The sequence below is a fragment of the Podarcis raffonei genome, chromosome 2 (assembly GCF_027172205.1).
Source record: "Podarcis raffonei isolate rPodRaf1 chromosome 2, rPodRaf1.pri, whole genome shotgun sequence".
Lineage (NCBI taxonomy): Eukaryota > Metazoa > Chordata > Lepidosauria > Squamata > Lacertidae > Podarcis > Podarcis raffonei.
Window position 1 is genome coordinate 23,029,867 of NC_070603.1, and position 22,571 is coordinate 23,052,437.

Genomic DNA, 22,571 nt, shown 5'->3' on the forward strand with positions numbered 1-22,571 from the left:
GGACCCCTGACCATTAGGTCCAGTCACGGATGACTCTGGAGTTGCGTCGCTCATATCGCTTTACTGGCTGAGGGAGCCTGCATACAGCTTCCGGGTCATGTGGCCAGCATGACTAAGCCGCTTCTGGCGAACCAGAGCAGAGCACGGAAATCCCGTTTACCTTCCCGCCGGAGCGGTACCTATTTATCTACTTGCACTTTGACGTGCTTTCGAACTGCTAGGTTGGCAGGAGCAGGGACTGAGTGACGGGAGCTCACCCCGTTGGAGGATTCGAACCGCCGAGCTTCTGATCGGCAAGTCCTAGGCTCTGTGGTTTAACCCACAGCGCCACCCGTGTCCCTTACCTATTTAGTAATCCAACATACGGTAAATAATTTCTGGCAGAAAGTTTCATGAGCCAGAGCCAAATCTATTAGCCTTTCTAGTGCCACAGAGCCCTTTTCTGTGTTTGCTGTAATAGGATCGGCCTATTTCAAAATGTGAAAACCCGGACACAAAAGTTGTTGAGCTTCCAACACGGGCTGCCATACTTTCAGCTACTTCTGCCCGAATACCAGCCGTGTCCAGGAAATTCCAGATGTACGGCAACCCTAGCTGTAACGCAGTTAACCCTCTGGAATTAAAATCAACACAATTCATGAATACCCACCAAATTATATTTTGAATTATTATTTATTAATTACACTTATATTCCGGCCTATGTACCGCAGGTCTTGGGGTGGTTCAATCTCAGAAAATTTCTGCATTTCACTCTGGACTAGAAAGGCACAGAATTCTCTAACCCTTACTTACACTAAAAGTGTCAAGGTAACAATTGTGTAATGCCTGGCAGTGGGTAAGTACACTTTCCCAGTGTGGGTGGATTACTCCCTATGGATATTTGAACATATGAATCATACTGGGTGACGCATATATCTCCAATAAACCTGCTCACGGAGACGCCGAGCAAAAACGTATCATGCAAATCCGAGCAGGATAATACGCGACACAGATAGGACAAAGGATGCCTAGCAGGAAGTGCAACCTAAGCTGCCGCAAGCAGGGCAGGAGCGGAACAGAACTCTTCTCCTGCTTTCCAGCAACTGGTATTCAGAGGCAGGCGCCCCCGATTCTAGAGGCAATATACAGCTATCATGACTAAGTAGCCATTGAGAGGCTTATCCTCCCTGAATTTGTCTAATTTGCCTTCAAAGCCACCCAAGCCACAGTGTGGCAAATGCCACAGTTAGCTGTGCCTTGTGTGAAGAAGTAACTTGATTTTGTCTGTTCTTTATCCTCTCACCTTTCAGCTTTGTTTAGTGGGGTAGGGGAGCTGCGGGGGGGGGTCACATCTGGCAACCAATGTGCCCCTTTGGTTTCAGATAGTACACATGGGGAGATGGAAAGCCCGGGACACAAATTTTCATGGCCCTCTAGCAGCTAAGGTGGCTCATTTACCAGAAGTCATGTATTTAGCGTTAACTCTGGAAGTGTATACAGTGGATGCTCGGGTGGCGAACATGATCCGTGCGGGAGGCACGTTCGCAACCTGCAGTGCCACATCTGCGCACGCAAGGGTCGCGATTCGGCGCTTCTGCGCATGCGCCGAAACCCGGAAGTAACCTGTTCCGGTACTTCCAGGTTCGGCGTGGTGCACAACCCGAAAACATGCAACCTGAAGCGTCTGTAACCTGAAGTACAACTGTACTCAATTCTGACCAAATGAAGCTTCCTGATATATATACTGTGCTCTAGGAAGCTCAATATACAAAATATAGTGATTTTATGCACCTGTATATAGCTACCCTTAACTGCCTTTTTTTCTCGCTTTTATAAATGATCTTTATTGAGATTTTATATGAAGCAAATACGAAACAAAATTAACAGAACAAAGAACACTAGACAATGTCTGGTAGAGTGGTTCGAAATGCCACAGTGTATATCAACAGAAGAAAAAGGGGAAAATACCATAAGAAATAACAGGCGAACTCGGGGAGGAGCCAGAGTCGACTAAAAATTAGGGTTGCCATATTTCAATCAGTGAAAATCTGGACACCAAAGTTGTTGAGTTTTTTTTCTGGGGGGGGGGGGGAGTTGTTGAGCATAATCATCTCGGAAGCTAGAAAGCCCCACTTTGTAACCTTTCCGCCCTACTGATCTGTGGAGAAGCGTGAGCTGGAACAAGAGGTATAGTGGCAACACAGCCACCTTCATACTGTTAAGAGAGTTTTTGTACATTAAACTGGACCCAACGTTCCCTTTTTGGAACAGTGAGATCTTGGTCAAATGTGGACCAAGCACAAAAATGAGGTCATCTGCCCGAACATTTTCATACCCTGATAGCAATAACATTTTGGATGCCTCAGTAGGACATGGAACCTTAGGGTGGCCTCCAACTAAAGTTTTCTCAAAGTAAAAGGTGAAGGTACCCCTGCCCGTCAGGGCCAGTCGTGACCGACTCTAGGGTTGCGCGCTCATCTCGCTCAAGAGGCTGGGAGCCGGCGCTGTCTGAAGGCACTTCCGGGTCACGTGGCCAGCGTGACGAAGCTGCATCTGGCGAGCCAGCACCAGTGCCGCACACGGAAACGCCGTTTACCTTCCCACTAGAAAGCGGTCCCTATTTATCTACTTGCACTTAGGGGTGCTTTCGAACTGCTAGGTGGGCAGGAGCTGGGACCGAACGACGGGAGCTCACCCCACCGCAGGGATTCGAACCGCCAACCTTTCGATCAGCAAGTCCTAGGCTCTGTGGTTTAACCCACAGCGCCACCAGCGTCCCTTTCTCAAAGTAGGCATACTAAAAATAAACATGACTCAGTTAGGTCCACTAATTTCATGGGGTCTGAGCAAAACGGGTTGAATATTGCCCTAAGCTTCCTCAAACACTCTACTGCCAGAACAACTTGCCAGGCAACAGCAGGAAAATTAATCCACAGCCCTTATCGCATAAACATATGGAAAACTGAACAATGAGCTACATTGTGTGATTGCCACATGAGCTATTGCGGCAACCCTCTTAAAAATCAAATCCTTGGGAGCACTGGAAAATTCTTCTGAAAGAAAAAAAAGAAGCTGCCGCGAAGCCTCTTCAGAAATTAAGAACACTGACTTATCACTTCAGTAAAGAGACTTAAGCTCGTTCCTTTGCTTGCAAGATCCTTCAACGAACAGCAATGCCAAAGAAAGCTTCAACAATCTTTTGCCACAAGAAATTCAGTCTAGCACTGTGAAGGTGTGGTCACAACCTTCCTGGCTCCGCAAATTTGCCTTTAATCTGTACCTGTCGTGGCGGTAGCTCAATGGAACGAATAGGAAGTCCACTTCCCCTATGGGCACAATCCTCTTTCCAAAGCAGAGATAATTTAAAGGCCCATTCCAAGGTCCATGACACATAGAGTTTCCCAAAACAGACGTCTTCTGCAATCCATGCCATTAAAAACAACAACATCCTGGGCTCAGCACATACAAAAGGGCACAGCTTAACTGTGAAGCGCAGAAACAACAACAACATAAACGTCCCTGCACGTCTCTTTTTGCAAACTAGCCAAAACCATCAAGCACAAGCTGGAAAAGTACAATCTGCAGCAGGGTGGATAAAAATCAATTTAAATCTGATTTTTAAAATAAAATGCTTTTGGAGGAAAAATCTTTCTGAAGATACTTTTCTATTTAAGTTACATTATAGTCCAAAGGCTATTCATCAGGAAATAAGGATTTGTTTTAAGTTTTCCATGTGTGCTACAACTCAGTCTAAGGTTTTTGTTGTTGTTTTTTTTTAAAAAAACCATTTAACCACATCAATTAACAAACATGGATACATATGCTATACAGTAATGTTATTGCTTTGGTTAAATAAATTGTTTAAATTGTTATTAAGGAAACGATAATTTTTCTCCTTCTAATAAAGCACAACAGAAAGTTACATCCGTTCGCATCCAGAGGTACCACTGTACTCGGACGTTTTGGCTCCTGAACACTGCAAACCCGGAAGTGAGTGTTCCGATTTGCGAACGTTCTTTGGAACCTGAACGTCCAATGGGGCTTCCACAGCTTCCGATTGGCTGCGGGAGCTTCCTGCAGCCAATCGGAAACCGCACTTTGGTTTCCGAATGTTTTGGAAGTCGAACGGATTTCCAGAACAGATTCCATTCGACTTCCAAGGTACAACTGTACTTCACTTTAAATAGGCACCATCTTTTCTTTCAGCCTCTTAAGACTGTTTCCTGTCTTTTCCACTTGGGCCCTTCCTATAGCCTTTTGTAAACAAAGCCTGTGCTCCTGCTGATTCTTCCAACCACTTTCCCACATCCCAAGTGCTCTTGAAGAGGACACTGGATACAGTAAACTGTGCCCTCGAGGCAAGATGCTGAAAATGCACTCCACTCCAGTTTAGCCCTATCCTGCCCCATGAAAAACAGGGAGCACAAGAAGGCTTCAGCTCCCTTTCCTGCTCTGGATTCTATAGGAATTCAACATGAATCACATTCTAACAAGTGGGTTTCACTGTCATCATGCATATTGGGAGCCTCATAAGCTGCAGAGCATATATGAAAGTGTGAGTTCCATAATAGCAACAGAAGCCACAATTGCCCAAGCGAGCGGCAAAGCCAATTTTACATTGCCAGAACAATTGGCTCTCAGAGGCATGTTCCTGTTGTGCTCCAACTGAGTTATATAACTCTACAACAATTTAGGCTCCCAGTTCAGGCTCCCATGGCCTGATCTGTGTGGCCAGAGACATGGGGCAGCAGTCATTAGACCACCATATTAATCTTCCAGTTACGCAGCCATCCCATGGTAAACATATACAAATTGCACTAGAAAAGAACTATTACAGTGGTATCTTGGTTTTGAAATGTCTCGGAAGTCAAATATTTCTGTTTTCAAACGCCGAAAACCTGGAAATAACTGCTTCAGTTTTTGAACACTTTTCAGAAGTCAAACATGCTATGCGACCTCCGTATTGAGTTTTTCATAAGTAAATGCTTCAGCTTTCAAACGTTTCAGAAGTTGAACGGTCTTCCAAAATGGATTACATTCGAAAACCGAGTTACCACTATAACTGAAGCCATCAAAGCCCGACTTTGTGGGGAAGGGTGGCCTACAAATTTAAAATAAAATTAATAGAATAGAACCAAATCACAAAGCAAATCCAACCAGATCTTTAGTGCACATCTACTACAACAGAAGTGGGTATCAACTTGCTATTAATTTGTTATTGTTACATCCTGCACCACTTCCAAGAACCACATTAATTCCCATACCCTTCAGTATGGCCTGAAGTAAATTTGTTATGATACAGGATCATGTGCATCTCCAAAAGTTAGAAGCAGTTGCTCACCTTCAATATCTCAGGTTCCTGGATGTCCAGAGGGTGCATATTCAATTGCTTGCTCCAATTCCTATGTAGCCTGTTACCTCGAGAACTTGGTGTAAAAAGCCAAATGACACAGATAGCAATCATAAATCCCACGGCAACTCCCAAAAAGAGTCCGCTGAAGTAACTGGGAAGAGGGAGAATAAGGTAGGCATAGATCAACATTGTGAGAAAGTACAACGTTTTCATTGGAAGTTTAGGCTGTTGCAGATGTAGTTCGGTGCCACCTTCACCGCTGAAAGGTGAGGCAGAGCTTTCCTCAGGCCTCCCCTCTGCCTTCAGGTAGCTTTTTTCGAAAGGTTTGTCAGGTTTACCGTCATCCTCTATCAAACAGAAGTCTTCGGAATACAGTTCACAGAACTCCTCGTCCTCTTTGCTCGCCAGAGCAGACAGAGAACATCTTTCAAGTACCAGTGAAGCCTTCAAACTGGGGTCCTTTGTGCTTAACAACGGGGAGCTTCTTCTGTCGGCCTCTTTTGCAGGCTCCTCCGCATTCTGGGACTGCTTAGCACTCTTACATATACTGGAGTCGCTGCCGTAGAAGTCCCCTTCGGAATCGCATTCCTCCTCCTTAATGCTATAGTTGTTATTGCTTTCCAGATGGCCATTCATGCTGGAGAGATTGGACAGCTCTGAAGCACTTGAAGATAAGGCTTTGGGCCTGTGGCTACTACTCTCGTCACCCATTATTTTGCTGAGGAGCTGAAAAGGCTCGTAGATCACCTCCGAGAAGCGTCTCTTCGTGTCCTCGATTTTGGCCTCCATTTCGGGCACTTTAAAAAAAGAACGAGTATCCGACGGAGATGTCAAGGGGGACGAGGGAGCAGTTTTGGAGTCGCCACCTGTACTCCGAGGCTGGGTGAACTGCTTGAACAGGTGCAAGTTGAGTTTGGAGTCCGGCGGTTTGTAGGAAACCGCTTCGGGCTCCTGCTTAGAAGTGTCTGTGGAGAGAGACTTTACCAGGGTTTTCATCAACTGCCTGTGTCTCGTGGGCGGAGTGGACTCTTTTGGTTCGATGTCTGTCGAGAGGGACTTAACTAAACTCATGAAAGGCTTTGAGCCGGCAACAGCGGATGGCGTGTTGGTCTTGGAAGGGGAGGGCAATGGAGATGGCGACAGGCTGGTTTTCAGTTCTGAAGGCAACGCCACCCCTGATGAGATGGCGGTGTGAGTCAAATGCGAGGAGGACGAAAGAGCTGATGGCACCACACTAAATACTTGGGTTTCTAAGGGCTTTGCAGTTGGCGAGACGAGTGGAGATGCAGCCACATTAAGCGAGGTAGTGGGACCCGAAGAGTCATGGTCACCGTGATCAAAGCACAGGTCTTCCTTAGCTTCAAGTGCAGTTACAATGCTTTGGTTGTCCAGTGCCTCGGAGGGGGACTCCATGAACTCTTCTTCCTCCTCTTCTTCCTCCTTCCCAAACGCCGAGAAATGAATGGTGATGGTTTCTCGGGAAACAGATCGCTGAACCTGCACTTTGGGCGCGGGCTGCTTTGAAGACATCTCACGGGTTTTCTCTGCATGGCTACTGTTCAGACTTGTCATTGCAGGTCCCAGGGATGCAACAGGGTCTGTGAAGAGGAAGCCAAATGCAAATCAGGTGGAGGAAGATCACAGTTGCAATTAACAAGCTTTTGAATACCACACATGAAAATCAGTTTATTGGCCATGGAGAGGGTGCAAGTCATCATCGCTCACACTTCAGCATATATATATTTTGGAGGGGAGAATCATACCATAAAACCAAAATATGGTTAAGTGGAGAAAAAGCGGTAAATTGTTTACTACCAAGAACTGAGGCTGATTCTCTTAGCCTTTGGGGACCAGTGTGAATGTTTTATTGCTACTGTGGGGAATGGGATGGGAATGGGGAGAGGGCAGGAGAGAGAAAAAGATCACACCAAACATGCACATTGGTAACCATGACACAGAAGCAGGATGCTAAAATGCACAGTCCCAAGGAGCTTGTCTGACTGGGAGAAATACCCCCTTCAAAGTTGGCTCAAAGTAAAATTCCATGTGTTGATCTTAATGTTTAGATAGTTACCTGTGAACACGCAATGCAAAGGGATGGAAGGGGGGCGGAATTAGGCCACGTTTTAAGAACTCACTTCTGGTCTGTACTTTTACAGGGACACTAAAACAGTCACTTGGTGTCACTTCAACAGAAGCAAAAAAAAATTCCACCCGCTTCCAGTCAGCACATTGTAAGCAATGACAGAATTGTGCGAGATGATGGATATAGCATTGTTATTTGCCTCTTCAACTGATTTGTCAAATTACAGCCAGTCAAGATAATTACTGTGATGGTAAAGTACACTCCAGTGATTATAATGGCAAGCAATTAAGATTATTGATGGACAGGATAGGATTTCATAAATCAAAGACGCTCAGTCCCTTTGATTGCACATTAATCTCTTAAAGAACTAATCATATACACACACACGCTGTATTGGTAGACACACATAGCTAAGACCATAATGCAAGAAAATGATATATGTATCTACACACACACACACACACACACACACACACACACACACATTACTTGTCAGAGCCCCAGTACATAGCAGAAGAGAGTGCTGTGCATTCCAAGATAATTGATCATCTTAGGATGTTTATCACCTTTAGTAAAGTGAACCTCAAAATCGCATTGCAGAACTGAACACTTTTCAGTCCATAAGTGTTTCTGTACCACCCACACAGCACTAGTCCCAGAAATTCTAATTTCCAGTTCAAAACAGCCCACTAATAGAGCAAGGCACGGGAAGAGGCTTGTATTGCTGAAATGATTGCGCTAGAACATGCTTTAGCTCAGAGAACAAAAATTGTGCTTATTTAGAATGATCGACTTTTAACGAGGAGGTGTGTTAAAAGCCCGCTCCATGGGCACTAAATTGCAGTGAATAAGTCGTGCATTAACCATGGACCGTTGCGTGTTGAACTTAAATCTAACTATGCTTTAGAGGCCATGGGTATGACAGAGCCCCAAGAGCCCAAACTGGAACTGGCACCAGAGGCCCAGCACAGACTCGCCACAGCCTGTATTGTAAAACAGGGAGACTCTTTGTCTTCAGTGTTGTGCAATTAGTGGATGCAGAATTATATTTTCACAGGCTGGCTGAGAATTCAGGTTTCTTTTGAGAATCCATAAGCCATTTTCAGAAGCAGCCGAAAACATAACAAATTCTTAATTTGGGGAAATGGGTGGTTGGTGGGGAGATGAGCAAAGTAGAGACTGCCTCAATTGTCAAGACAACAGGTTTGTCACCTTAGTAACTAATTTTTTTTTGCCGACGGGAGCTGTGAAAGGTGCCATAATCAAACTGTCAAGCAGAACTCATCAGAACTCTTTAAGTGTAACATTAATCTGAAAAGCACCTTTACAAAAGAGAGAGAGAGAGAGAGAGAGAGAGAGAGAGAGAGAAGTTCCACAAGGAACTGGAACATCATTTCTATTCTCTCCTTTTTTACAACATAATGGCAAAAGAACCAAACCTTTATCAGTCTGGAATACTGCATAGCAATTTTGCATACTCCACAACTTCATATAATTAACAAATCTGTACAAATTAGGTAATCTAAAAGAGGCACATCGGCACTGGGAGAGCTATTATGGGACTAATGCCTATTTTCTTTAAATTATCAGTATTTTACACATACATTTATCTCTTGAAGCCAAAGAGATTTTATTATTTGAAATGCTAGTGCTTTCTTAAAAGAGAGTATCAACTTTTAAAAAAATAATATTATTGTTATTATTATTATTAAAATTTATAGGCCGCTGTATACCCAGAGGTCTCAGGGCGGTTCACAGAACAAAATCAAAACAAAACCCCACAAAATACATTATCAAAATCAAAACATCAACCCAGTAACCCTCCCCAAAAAGCCCACATTTCAAAAGGGCATAGGATGTCAATCAGGTCAATCAAGCCCTGGTTAAAAAGGAATGTTTTTGCCTGGCGCCTAAAGGTGTGTAATGAAGGCGCCAGGCGAACTTCCCTGGGGAGAGCATTCCACAGACGGGGGGCCACTGCAGAGAAGGCCCGTTCTCGTGTTGCCACCCTCTGGAAATCACATGGGTGAGGCACACAAAGAAGGGCCTCAGAAGATGATCTCAGGGTCTAGGTAGGTTCATATGGAAAGAGGCGGTCCTTGAGGAATTGTGGTCCTGAGCCATTTAAGGCTTTATAGATCAATACCAGCACTTTGAATTGGGCCCGGAAACTAATCGGTAGCCAGTGCAATCGGACCAGAATCGGTGTGATATGCTCAAATCGCCTTGCTCTAGCGAGCAACCTGGCCGCTGAATTCTGCACCAGCTGAAGTTTCAAACTGTCTTCAGAGGCAGCCCTATGTATAATGCATTGCAGTAGTCTAACCTTGAGGGTACCAGAGCATAGGCAGCAGTAGTTAGGCTATCCTTGTTCAGATAGGGGCATGGCTGGGCCACCAGCCGAAGCTGATAGAAGGCACTCCTGGCCACTGAGGCCACCTGAGCCTTGAGCGACAGCAAAGGATCCATCCAGGAGTATCCCCCAAGCTATGAACCTGCTCTTTCAGAGGAAGTGTAACCCCATCAAGAGCAGGCAATCTCCCACCCATCCGGTCTAACCACTGTGGGATGTGAAACACAAGAGCACTCAAGTACAACATTCCTAGAATGAACATGTTTACACATAGGGAGGAATGTTTGTCCAGCCAGCCCATAAACTTCCTGTTTCCTTTTGGGCTGGGACAGACTTTCCCTGCATGTGACTAGAGGTGGGTATGACCTCACCTGTGCAGGTAATGACAAAAACACAGGGCAGGGCAGCCATCTCTCTCTTTTGACTACATGCATCGAAGAAGCAACATTTGCTTAGCCAAAGATGCCCTCTTGGCTTTCAGCCAAGAGAGGACAAAGGGACTGTCTTCTTATGAGATAGTTTCCAGGTACAGTGGTACCTCAGGTTAAGTACTTAATTCGTTCTGGAGGTCCGTACTTAACCTGAAACTGTTCTTAACCTGAAGCACCACTTTAGCTAATGGGGCCTCCTGCTGCCGCCACGCCGCCGGAGCACGATTTCTGTTCTCATCCTGAAGCAAAGTTCTTAACCTGAAGCACTATTTCTAGGTTAGGGGAGTCTGTAACCTGAAGCATATGTAATCTGAGGTACCACTGTATATGTTACTTTTCTAAGCTAAGTCTGCCTTCTGGGATCCTATTGTGAACAGAATGATATGTGAGCAAACTCTTTTTATACTTTTGTAGAAGACTGTGTCGTGTCTTATCTTTTATGAAGGAATAAGGGGGAAATGCTAGAACAGTTATTATAGAGGCTTTAGCGAACCTGAGCAAACGCATCCACTGCAAGTTTAAAAAGGGGAATGTTACTCTGCTAAATTGTGGAACTTGTTAACACAAGTTGGAAAAGGATATAATTAAACAATATATCCTCTCCTGCATCCCTGAACATTCCCCCAACCACTAACAGTGCCTCAGTCTTATTTGGATTGAGTTTCAGTTTGTTGGCTCTCATCCAGTCCATTACCGAGGCCAGACACTAGTCCAGTACTTCCACCGCCTCACCTGCAGATGTATAGAAGAAATAGAGCTGAATGTCATCAGCGTACTGCTGACAATGTACTCCAACCCTCCGGATAACCCCACCCAGCGGTTTCATGTAGATGTTAAGCAGCGTAGGGGATAGGATTGAGCCCCGTGGAACCCCACACTGGACGTTCCACGGGGCTGAAAATCACCCCCCGTGAACCACTGCAAAGCGGTGCCACCCACCCCTGGTTCGGACAGTCACTCCAGAAGGATACCATGGTCAACAGTATTGAAAGATCGCTGAGAAGTCAAGAAGAGTTAACAGGGACATGTTTCCCTTCTCTCTCTCTCTCTCTCCAAACAGAGGCCATCATACAGGGTGACCAAAGCAGTTTCCGTGCCAAAACCAGGCCTAAACCCCGACTGAAATGGATCCAGAAAATCTGTTTCTTCCAAAAGGCCTTCAGAAATCAGAGTAAGCATGTCACTGTACTCTGCCTTCCCCTCAAGTTAAACACAGGATGTAATTATAGCAAGTGAACATTAACTAAAACAAAGAGGATATCCTGGAACGCAGTACGAATGCATCCGACATGTTTAATTGAATAGGCTGCAGGCACACACAGGGTCAAGTGCTAGGCTGAAAACAGTTATAAGAAGTTCCAACCAGCTCCAAGATCGCATGCTGATTCTTAAAATTGTTTATTTGTAATGCAACAGACCCATTATTCACTATGAATAAAGAATATAAGTATATGCCGGGACATTAGCACTTACGCAATGACTAATCTGCTCAAAGCAATGATAGGAACCAAGTTAGAACTTGGATCCATTGCCTCTTGACTGCAATCCTAGAAAGAGTTGGCTGGGAGGAAGTCCCATGGACCTCCGCAGCGCTTACTTCTGTGTAGGCATGCGTAGGATTCCACTGCAAAGTAGAAAACATCACCGCACATCCCACGATCAATTAGAATTTAAGGAACCCAATGCAACTGAGTGGCTGGGGAAGTCAAACCATCAGGTACGGTGCTCACTCTGGAATACACAACTAAGAATTGTGGGAGTCATTTCCCCCAATTAATGTTAAATTAATGTCACCTTTGATGGAAGTTCATGCTAGTAAGATAACATGTTACGACACGGCGTGCTGCCCCAATGAACTCAAAACTCTAATCTACATCTATTCAACTTTAAATCAAGATATTCTCCATTCACAAAGAGTTATATAAGGAAACCAAGGGGGATGTCCAAAGAAAGAGCAAGAGCCCTTCCAAAACGATCATCTCACAAGAACTCGATTCAGCGGCTCATCGACCACGTAACCTTCAGATAAAAGCAGAGATTAATCTACTTGCAATCAAGAAAGTACAACTCACAGAGGAGAATAATGCATCACTCCCTATAAGGAAAAACATGCCTAAGGAAACTTCACCAGGCTTCTGGTCCAAAATGAGATATTTAGATGAAGCGGAATTAGGCTACAACCAGGTAGAGTACCCCCAGGAGGAGGCCTTGCATAGCAAAGGCCCAGTCTCTACCAATGTGAGTACTCTACATTTACCATCTGACACCATAGAATACCTGGGCAGCTCTCCATGTAAGGATGATAGTCGGCTGCCACGTGGAATGGTAAACTCCAACAGTACCTTGGAAGATAATTGACAAGGAGTGGATCTTGGTAAAGCCAACCTTAGCTTTTTATCATGGAATATCGCAGGATGGCAAAAAAAGGCAGCTGATCCATCCTTTGCTAAATTTATCCAAGGCTACGACATAGTATTTTTACAGGAGACATGGCTCACAGGGGACCTAGAAGTTAATAGCTTTTCCTCAATGTCCCTCACAGGATCTCCAAGCACTAAAGGGGGGAGAGTCAAGGGTGGCCTAGGCATTTTAATATCTACAAGGTTGAGGGCGTCCATAGTAAAGTTAGAGACACTGAAACATCTGGCTATGGCCGTACTAGTGAAAAGCAGATTCTTCACCCTGCTATTGATTAATGTATATCTTCCCCCCCAAAGAGGCAAGCAGCTGATTAAAAACACCTGGCATGGGCTGGAAACATACATTGATGGTTTGATGACTCAAACCCCTGCAGCTTCAGTGCTAGTGGCTGGTGATCTTAATGCCAGAATTGGCCAGTCTGACGAAGCACTATATGCACACTTCCACAACTCGCCACCCATCGTGGAAGAAAACCATCTTATACCCACCAGACTCTCAAAAGACAAGGGATGTAATTATGCAGGTCTGTGCCTATTGCGTCTTTCTAACAAGCTGGACCTGGTCATACTAAATGGGCGCAAGAATGGGGAGACTTGTGGGGAATTTACTTTTATATCAAATGCAGGAGCTTCCACTATCGACTATGTTATGGTATCATTTAATCTCCTAAATAGAGCCCTTGAGTGCAAAGTGGAGGAGAGGGTTGATAGTGATCACTTACCGCTCTGCCTCCTCCTGGATGCAAGAAAAGACTTATTTTGCAAAGATAAACTTGAAGCCCCCAGGTCCTCCAACATGGAGTTGAGATACTCACGTATTAGATGGTCCGAAAAGCTGAATGCCGAAACATCTGAAAGGCTATACTCGGACATATTCCTCATGAGAAGAGATAATCTCTTAAACTCACCATGTTCTGAATCTAGAATAATCTTGTTCCAGGATCTGATCTCACTTTTGCAACCCCACCTGACCCAAAAAAAAAGACATCGTGCCAATCTTTATTCCTCAACAAATCCAAACCTTGGTTTGATCAGGAATGTATTGCTACGAAGCGTTTTTTGTTGGATAAGTACAGGAATTACAAATCAGCGAACTTACCCTTGCTTCCTGCGGAATGGTTCGAAGCCAAACGTAAATATAAAGATCTGATTAAAAAGAAAAAGCTTCAGGCCCAAAGGGGGGAGTGGCAACACTTATTAGAGGCCTCTCGAAGGAAAGACTCAGCCACTTTTTGGAAAATAGTTGCGAAAAGTTGGCAAGACTCCCCAATTGAAATTGATTATACTATACCAGTTGGGATTTGGGAGGCTTACTTTTCATCTTTATATACATCAAATCAACATCTGCAGGCCATGCCCCCAGCTTCGAGTGATATTGGCGTCGAATGGCCCCCAGTAGCAACTGAAGAGATCTATAGGCTCATCCAATCCCTTAAACCTGGAAAAGCACCCGGCATAGACAACATTACACCGGAACTCCTTAAGGCTAATGTTGAATGGTGGGCCCCTGTGCTAGCTGCCCTATTTACCAGCATAGATCAATCGGCCACTATCCCTGAGGACTGGGGATTAGCAATCATCATCCCTTTATTCAAGAAAGGGAGCCGATCAGATCTGGCTAATTACAGGCCAATCAGCCTCCTAAGTATCATTAGCAAATTGTACGCTGCCCACCTATGCGATAAATTAGTGGACTGGCTGGAACAAAACCACATTCTTTCAGAAGCACAGGCGGGTTTTAGGGCAAATCGGTCAACCTTAGACCAGGGCCTTGTTCTCCAACATCTTGCGGAGAAATATACATCAAGAAAAGGAGGTTCCCTATACGTGGCCTTTATAGATTTCAAATCTGCTTTTGATTTAATACCGAGGGACAGGCTTTGGGGAAAGCTAAGCGCCGCAAATATAAACAAAAGCCTACTGTATCTCATCCACAGTCTATATGAAAATACACGGATCCGGGTAAGGTGTGACCGACAGGGCCACCTATCCAAGGAAATCCAAATCTATCAGGGGGTTAGGCAAGGGTGTGTCCTTGCGCCTACTTTATTTAAATTCTATATAAACTCGCTAGTAGGAAATATGGAGAAAGAAAATGCCCATCCCCCCAAATTGGCTGGTACGCCCCTCCCGGTCCTTTTATATGCAGATGACACAGTTTTAATTTCTTTTTCTTGTGTTGGATTAAGAAAACTTTTGAGATCTTTTACCAAATACTGCAGCATCGAACAACTAACAATTAACTACAACAAATCCAAAGTCATGGTGTTCTCTAAAAAAAGGAGGAGGCACAAATGGAGAATAGACAATCGCTCAATAGAACAGGTAGCAACCTTTAAATACCTGGGTGTAACCTTCCAGGAAAGGGGCTCCTGGCGCTTTCAGATTAATAATACTATTGCAAATGCAGAAAGATCTACCAAAGCGTTAATAAGATTCTTTTATGGGAAAGGGGGCCAACACATACCGGCAGCCTCCCAGGTCTTTGCTGCCAAAATACTATCACAATTGTTATATGGATCCCAGATCTGCAGCTTTAAAAACCTTACTCTCTTACAGGCATTCCAAACTAAGTTTTTCTGCTGCCTGCTGGGGATTCCCTCTTGCGTATCCAACATAGCGGTTCGTTTGGAGGTTGGGCAAATTCCTATCAGTACTCGGATATGGATATTGAAGATCCATTATTGGCTAAAGCTTATTTTCTTCCCAGTTGGGCTGGCACCTTTAACCTTATTAGATACCTACCAATCCAGATGGAAAGCTACACTGCTGGAAAAACTTAAAGGCCTGGGGATCCCACAGCAGACCCTGATAGCGACAGGCTTCGAGAAAGCTAGGACTACAATTCGCCAGCGTATCTGGGACGTAGAATTACAATGCCACATGAGCGAAATGATCAAACATCCAGCAATAAGGGACCATGGGAGAGGTTTCTCTCCAGCTAACTATCTGTCAGGTCTTTAGGTACCCAAATACAGACGGTCTTTTACCCTCGCCAGATTTAACGTTCTCCCTTCTGCCTTACTTCAGGGCAGATTTGAGGGTAAACCATACACAGCACGGGTCTGTCCTTGTGGCTCGTTGGAAGTTGAAACTGCTTCACATGTATTATTACGTTGTCGTCTTTATGAGGATATACGTTTGACTTTTATTACACCTGTTTTGCATAAGTCCAGGAAAGAATCAGAATACCATAGTTTAAAACTACTGCTAGAGGACAAGAATCCCAAGACTACATTAAATGTAGCTAAATTCTGTGCGTCTGCAATCAATCGCAGGAAGCAAGTGGTATCCCATAATGACCAAACCCCTAAATGTTAATTACAGGGGGCACGCTAACAATTAATTTTAATTTTTATATTTAAATCCTTGTTATATTCATATTGTCCCTTGTATTTCTGATATTTTTTATGATCTGTGATATTGTGTGTGTTGACGTTGGTCTGTGACCGTATTAATAAATAAATAAATTCATTCATTCATTCATTCATTCATTCATTCATCCATTCACACACCAATTGGCTGAGATTTCACATTCGTTCATCAATATAACTCCGGTCTAGCAGCCAGCAACTCTTTTCATCCTTCCTCCCACCTTCCAGAATGACAAGCAACAGAAGATTCTGCCCCTCTTCTGCTAAATACTGTATATTACTTTGCCCAATTTCTGAGTGCATTGAGAGTGCCCATGCATGATCTGATTGCACGATCTCAACAGCATATGCTGTGCTAGCAGAGGTGACAGCAATGTATTTCACCCCGGAAAGTTTACAGGAGCGGGAAGGGGAGGGGAAGGGGGTTAGAACGCTTGCTGTGCCAGCTGCTTCCTTTTTCTCAGTCCGTCCCTCAATTTCAGCACACAGTACCTTAAATCTGTCATCCCAATCATTTTACCAACAATTGAGTTTAGAACAATTGAAGCCTGGGTGCATGGGGAGAGCATGTGGCTCGGGGAGACACACAAGCTGCCTGCAAAGCAGTTCCACTCAATCCAACAGCCATATAATGCAGTTTGCAGCCCAAGCAGAAAAACCAGACCCAAAGTGCACAGCTTTGCAACCTGGGCCAGGCAGTTTCACAATGGAGCTTGCTTGAGGAGGAGAGGAAGATTTGATCCTGCTCCTTAACAAAGGAAGACTCACACAGATCACTTGATCCATGCCAGCTTCTAGACCATGGGTAGGCAAACTAAGGCCCGGGGGCCGGATCTGGCTCAATCGCCTTCTAAATCTGGCCCACGGGCGGTCTGGGAATCAGCGTGTTTTTACATGAGTAGAATGTGTGCTTTTATTTAAAATGCATCTCTGGGTTATTTGTGGGGCATAGGAATTCGTTCATATGTTTTTTTCAAAATATAGTCCGGCCCACCACATGGTCTGAGGGACGGTGGACCGGCCCATGGCTGAAAAAGGTTGCTGACCCCTGTTCTGGACCAAGGGTAGGCAAACTAAGGCCTGGGGGCTGGATCCGGCCCAATCGCCTTCTAAATCTGGCCCACGGAGGGTCCGGGAATCAGCGTGTTTTTACATGAGTAGAATGTGTGCTTTTATTTAAAATGCATCTCTGGGTTATTTGTGGGGCATAGGAATTCATTCTTTCCCCCACAAAAATATAGTCCGGCCCCCCACAAGGTCTGAGGGACGGTGGACCAGCCCCCTGCTGAAAAAGTTTGCTGACCCCTGTTCTAGACTGACAGAATTTGGGGAGAGAAAAAACCCACCACCCAGCTTTACAGCCCTCTTTTGACAGAAAGGAGAGGAACTGTAAGGCTCTGATTTGTTCTGCCTTGATTGCAACTACCAGTGTACGTTCACACAAGCGGAACCTGTTACTCACCGTAACAACTTGGGACCAGTTTACCCTGTGAGATCGCCTTACCCCAAATGTGCCCACTCGGCCGCTTTGATCAGTGGACTTGGCACTGCTAAGGGTGCCACAGAATTCCCGTTTCGCATTTGTAAGAACTTGATCGTTCACGTGTGGAACTTTGAACCCCTGATTGAGACGGAGCAGGCACCTACCCTGTTTTTATTTCGACGTCTGCTAAACACATTCTCGTTAAAGCAAGCTTACCCAGATGCTTAGAAATCCAAGGTAATTTTAATCCGTTTTAGCATTTCAACTTTAGTTATGTTTTAAAGCACAGTTGCAAATTTCTTCTCGATTTTATTTTGTAAATTGCTCTGATGCTTTTTTGGAAAAAAAAAAACATCAAGAAGTGCATAGATTTTGTGAAATAAATAAAGAATTGTGTCACAGGCATCCTCATGGAGATGGTACACCTTTGGAAGAGCCGGGGGGAGGCAGCCAAAGTGGTGCCCTCTAGGTGATATTGAGACTACAGCTCCCATCATCCTTAACCTTTTGCTATGCTGGCTAGGGGCTGATGGGTCCTGGGAGTCCCAAAAGATATGGAGGGCACCACACTGGCTAACCCTGGGGTGAGAGCTTTTCCTTTTTTAAACAACAACAACATGAAAGTACTCTTACATTTTCACAAAGTTTAATTTTTTTTAAAAAAAATTAAGTTTCCAAAATTATACAGAGTTTAGTTTGAGACCCAGCTCTTGTTCTAAGTAACTGGAAAATTGCATTAAAAATTTGATTTCAGTAGCACCTGCATGGCACTGCCTGTCTCCACATTGCGTGGCACAATCCCAGATTGTGTACGACAGGAGGAAAGAGCATCACAACCAACTTAAAACTATGGGCGTATTCACGCATTAACTGGGCTTTATGTGGTTTTTCCTGCTTAAAGTCTGTTGCAATTCTCTGTGCATGCTCAGACATTTTCTTTTTAAAAAACAGTATTTTTTATTAAGTTTTCCTGTTTTACAATTTCAAATAAACATTTTACAAACCAGTGACTTCCCTTCTCTTTCCATGGTTCATTTTACATATCATACATCCCTGCATATTTTACTATAACCATTCAAATAAATTTTTCCACTTCTATATCCATCAAAAATTATTCACTCTGTTGAATTTCTCTTAATGATGCCGGCGTTTTCAGCTGTATACAGTTATTTTCCATCTATTCCAATAAATGTTTTCCAATCTTCTTTAAAGGTATGTTCTTCTCGCTCTCTTATTCTATATGTTAAATCTGCAAGTCGTGCATATTCCGTCAACTTAATTTGCCATTACTCTCTAGTTGGGACCTCGCTCACTTTCCATTTGGGGGCTATCGAAACACGGGCCACAGTTGCTGCATACATAAATAACCTTTTCTGACACCTGGGAATTTCAGACATTTTCTAATCACAAATAGAAGCTCCTAGTTTTGCACACCACTTCAAAAACTCTGTCTATGCATGGAGGGCGCCCCAGACTGAAGATGAGTTGTCTCACTATCACTTTTCAGGGCACTCACTGAATGGAGGAATGTTTCCCTCCTCCCCCCCCAAAAAAGTACAGTGGTACCTCGGGTTAAGTACTTAATTCGTTCCGGAGGTCCGTTCTTAACCTGAAACTGTTCTTAACCTGAAGCACCACTTTAGCTAATGGGGCCTCCCACTGCTGCTGCACCGCCAGAGCACAATTTCTGTTCTCATCCTGAAGCAAAGTTCTTAACCTGAAGCACTATTTCTGGGTTAGTGGAGTCTGTAACCTGAAGCATCAGTAACCTGAAGCGTATGTAACCCAAGGTACCACTGTAAGTCCAAAATGGCACTCCTGCCTAATGAAAAAAGCAACTTCCACAAGCCCAGCAGACTTGCAAATCAGCCCAGCTGACTCCACCACCACAAATGACTATGTTGAAATATTTAATTGTCCAAACAGCCATTGTTATTTATAGTGCCTATTAAAAAATGGAAGGACAGGCTAGGCAAGTAAATCAGGACTTGGAAGTCTGACCAGAGAATCACTGCTGAAGACTTTGTTAGATAAAGAAAAGTGGCAACTATCTATCTAGATAGATAGACTATATATTTTGAAAAGTTGTCAGTTCTCTGTGAGTTTGGAGATGTCTTAAGACATTGTAGCCACATTCCTGAGATCAAGGAGCAGGTTTTCATCTATGGCTGATTATAAGAGGACACCATTTTGAATCAAGATGGCGAACTAAACCTTTCAAAACTGCACTTAGTTTTTCATTCCTTAGAATTCCCAAGCAATGCTGAATTCAAGGCTGTTAGTAAAAGGGTATTTACAAAACACAATTGAACACACACAACCAAGCACTATAAATACTATACTGAGCATTACAAAGCCTCTTTCAAATGTGACCAATTTTGATCCACTTGTGGAAGCAAAATGAGCGCTGCAACAATAACACATTTTGTACTATTCTTCAGCACTTTAGTTCCCCAACAACCATTTAGATAGTCTTAAGACTTTGAGAATTCAAACTATTTCAGTCCTTGGATTTCTGCCCCGTCGTTTTTTAAATTCATACAATATTTTAACTAGCACAAAGTCTACTGTCTAGGCACATCCTTTGCACCACATCTTTCCAAAAGTATACTGTAGTTGTTGTTTTGTTAACAGTTTAACATGGTTTCATTTATTACTTGCAAATATAGTGTTAGTTACCTGATAATAAATGAATTTCCCATTAATATACTAAATGGAAAAAATATTGATGCATACTAAATTAGTGAAATTTAGCAAATAAGTTGTTGTTGTTAGTATTATATATCACCCTTCTTCAAAAGATCTCAAGGAAGTTCACAAGATAAAATCTACAAATGTGCATTACAGTAGCACCTCTGTAAAACATCACTACTGCAATACAAATAATTGAGATTGTGGCATCAATTCTGTACACAAAAGAATTCCTTGCCAAAAGAACACTTAGTGGACCATCTTTGGGCTTACACAAAGAAATGTGGAAGCATTCCTAATTCAAAAGAAAACATTTTAGAGAACACATTGTGCTACTGGGAAATAATTGCCGGTTTCAGAGTTTTATGGCCTAAATATTCAGCTTGTGATTCTGCTAGTCAAATGAAGACTTCACCATCTTTATTTAGCTGGGGTGGGGGAGACACAACTAAAACACCAAGTCTTCTTATGGAGAATTTTCATAAGCATTATTTTTTTAAAGAAACACGAACTGCTGCAGAAATGGGGAAAACTGAATTTAAGCTGCACGAAACAGAATATCATACTTGCGCCATAGGTTAACAATTTACCATATGACCATTTCTTTCCTTGTTGGTGGTTTGTTTGTTTAACATCCCACCTTGTTCCTCCATAGGAGCTCAAGGTAGTTTGGATCGTTCTTCCCCTCCTCATTTAATCTCTACAAAAACCCTACGAGGGAGGTTCGGCTGGGAGGTAGTAATGGATCCAAGGTCACCCAGTGAACTTCATGGCCGAGGGCGGATTCAAACCCTAGTCTCCTAGGTCCCAATCCAACAGTCTAACCACAACACCACACTGGGATCTCCACTCTCGTCTGTACTCTTACTAATTATGCCAGAATTAATCACTCAACTTCTGAAGTTGATGGCAAATGTGTTAATGATTCGAGGAGCACACAATCCTGTTTAGAGAAAGGTTCTCTGCAAGCCATCTGGCTCAGAACCTTATCACAAGCCTTTCGATGGAAGTAGTGTCCCCACCGACCCAGATGTCGGCTTCCCTTACTTACATTCATCCCTCGCTATATATCCACAGCTCTTCATATCCTTCAGCTGCAAAACTCCTTCAAGCACCTTGGTAAGTTGTTTGTTCAATGCCTGGCACAAATTCCACTGAGTCCACAACTTGGACCACTAATCTGTCCGTTTGATCTGCTTTCCTTCATAACTCCTTAAAAAACAAAGCAAAGCAATTCACTGCCTGGGCAAAAATACAACTTTAGCAGCAAGGCTTTGTGTGCGAAGGCTTCTGTGTCCTTCCAGAGGCCGCCCTGCAAAGTTACTGAGATCTCTTGCCCCCCACTATTTCCAGATGATCTTTCCTCGTATATTAGCTCCCTGTTTCTCCACTCCTCTGTGCCCAGCTAACAAGAGAAAGAAAACAAACTGCCACTCTCAAGCTTTAAAAGGAACTTTCACAGTACCGACATTCTCTTCCCCACCTTTCCTTTTAAAGAAATATCACCTTAAAAATCAATACAGTCCCTCCACAGGGACAGGCAAGTGGTTGAAATTCAGCGTAAGTTACTTCAGGTTCTCATTCTCAAAACCCATGTAGAGAGGTGTGTGTGTGTGTGTGTGTGTGTGTGTGTAGTCGATAGCGCCCTAAAAATCCATCCTTTACAAATCTGCATGGACCAAAATGGCCAGGAACTGCGCTGAAACAGCTATTCAGTGTTCGAAACTCCCATTGTTCTAGGCGCATTTTGCAACAGGGAATTTCATTAGCGCAAGCCGTTTTTTAGCTCTGGGCGCAGTACAGTGGTACCTCTGGTTACATATGCTTCAGGTTACATATGCTTCAGGCTACAGACTCCACTAACCCAGAAATAGTACCTCGGGTTAAGAACTTTGCTTCAGGATGAGAAGAGAAATTGTGCTCCGGCGGTGCAGCGGCAGCAGGAGGCCTCATTAGCTAAAGTGGTGCTTCAGGTTACGAACAGTTTCAGGTTAAGTACGGACCTCCGGAACGAATTAAGTACTTAACCCAAGGTACCAATGTACTGTGCCTAAGATTTCAGATTAAAACTGCAGAATGGAAAGAAAGAAGGACCTTTTTCTGCCTCCCCACTTCCAGATACTCTAAAGACTGGAGAAGAGACCCTCTTCAGAATATTGGGGGAGGGGGGAGGTGAAGGACTAGACCATGTGAATAATGAACATAAGATTTTAGGTACAGTTTGTTCATTGTCAGCTTTGTATTCTTGTTATTAAAAAAGCACACCTAGACATTCTGTTGTTGCGCCCTTAACCTTGGTTTAAGGGCCATTTAGCTCCTAGCTTTCCTATCTCCATTTCTAACACTGCTGCCATTGTTACACTACATATTGCTTTGTGCTGTATTCTCTGTTTTATTGAAT

The 22,571-nt window shown here is 43.7% G+C and overlaps 1 protein-coding gene across 5 annotated transcripts in view; it reads right to left on the reverse strand.

Annotated features, from left to right (window-relative positions):
* The window catches only part of TEX2 (testis expressed 2), a 100,592-nt gene that overhangs the window by 32,646 nt on the left and 45,375 nt on the right, over positions 1-22,571 (reverse strand). For 3 of the 5 annotated variants that reach the window (XM_053375301.1, XM_053375302.1, XM_053375303.1), the window contains exon 2: positions 5,321-6,930. In XM_053375301.1, the coding sequence (XP_053231276.1) occupies positions 5,321-6,904 (1,584 nt within the window). In that variant the 5' untranslated portion in view covers positions 6,905-6,930. Of the gene's footprint in view, positions 1-5,320; positions 6,931-21,221; positions 21,556-22,571 lie in introns of those variants that run through there. The other 2 variants (XM_053375300.1, XM_053375299.1) reach the window with 2 other exon arrangements.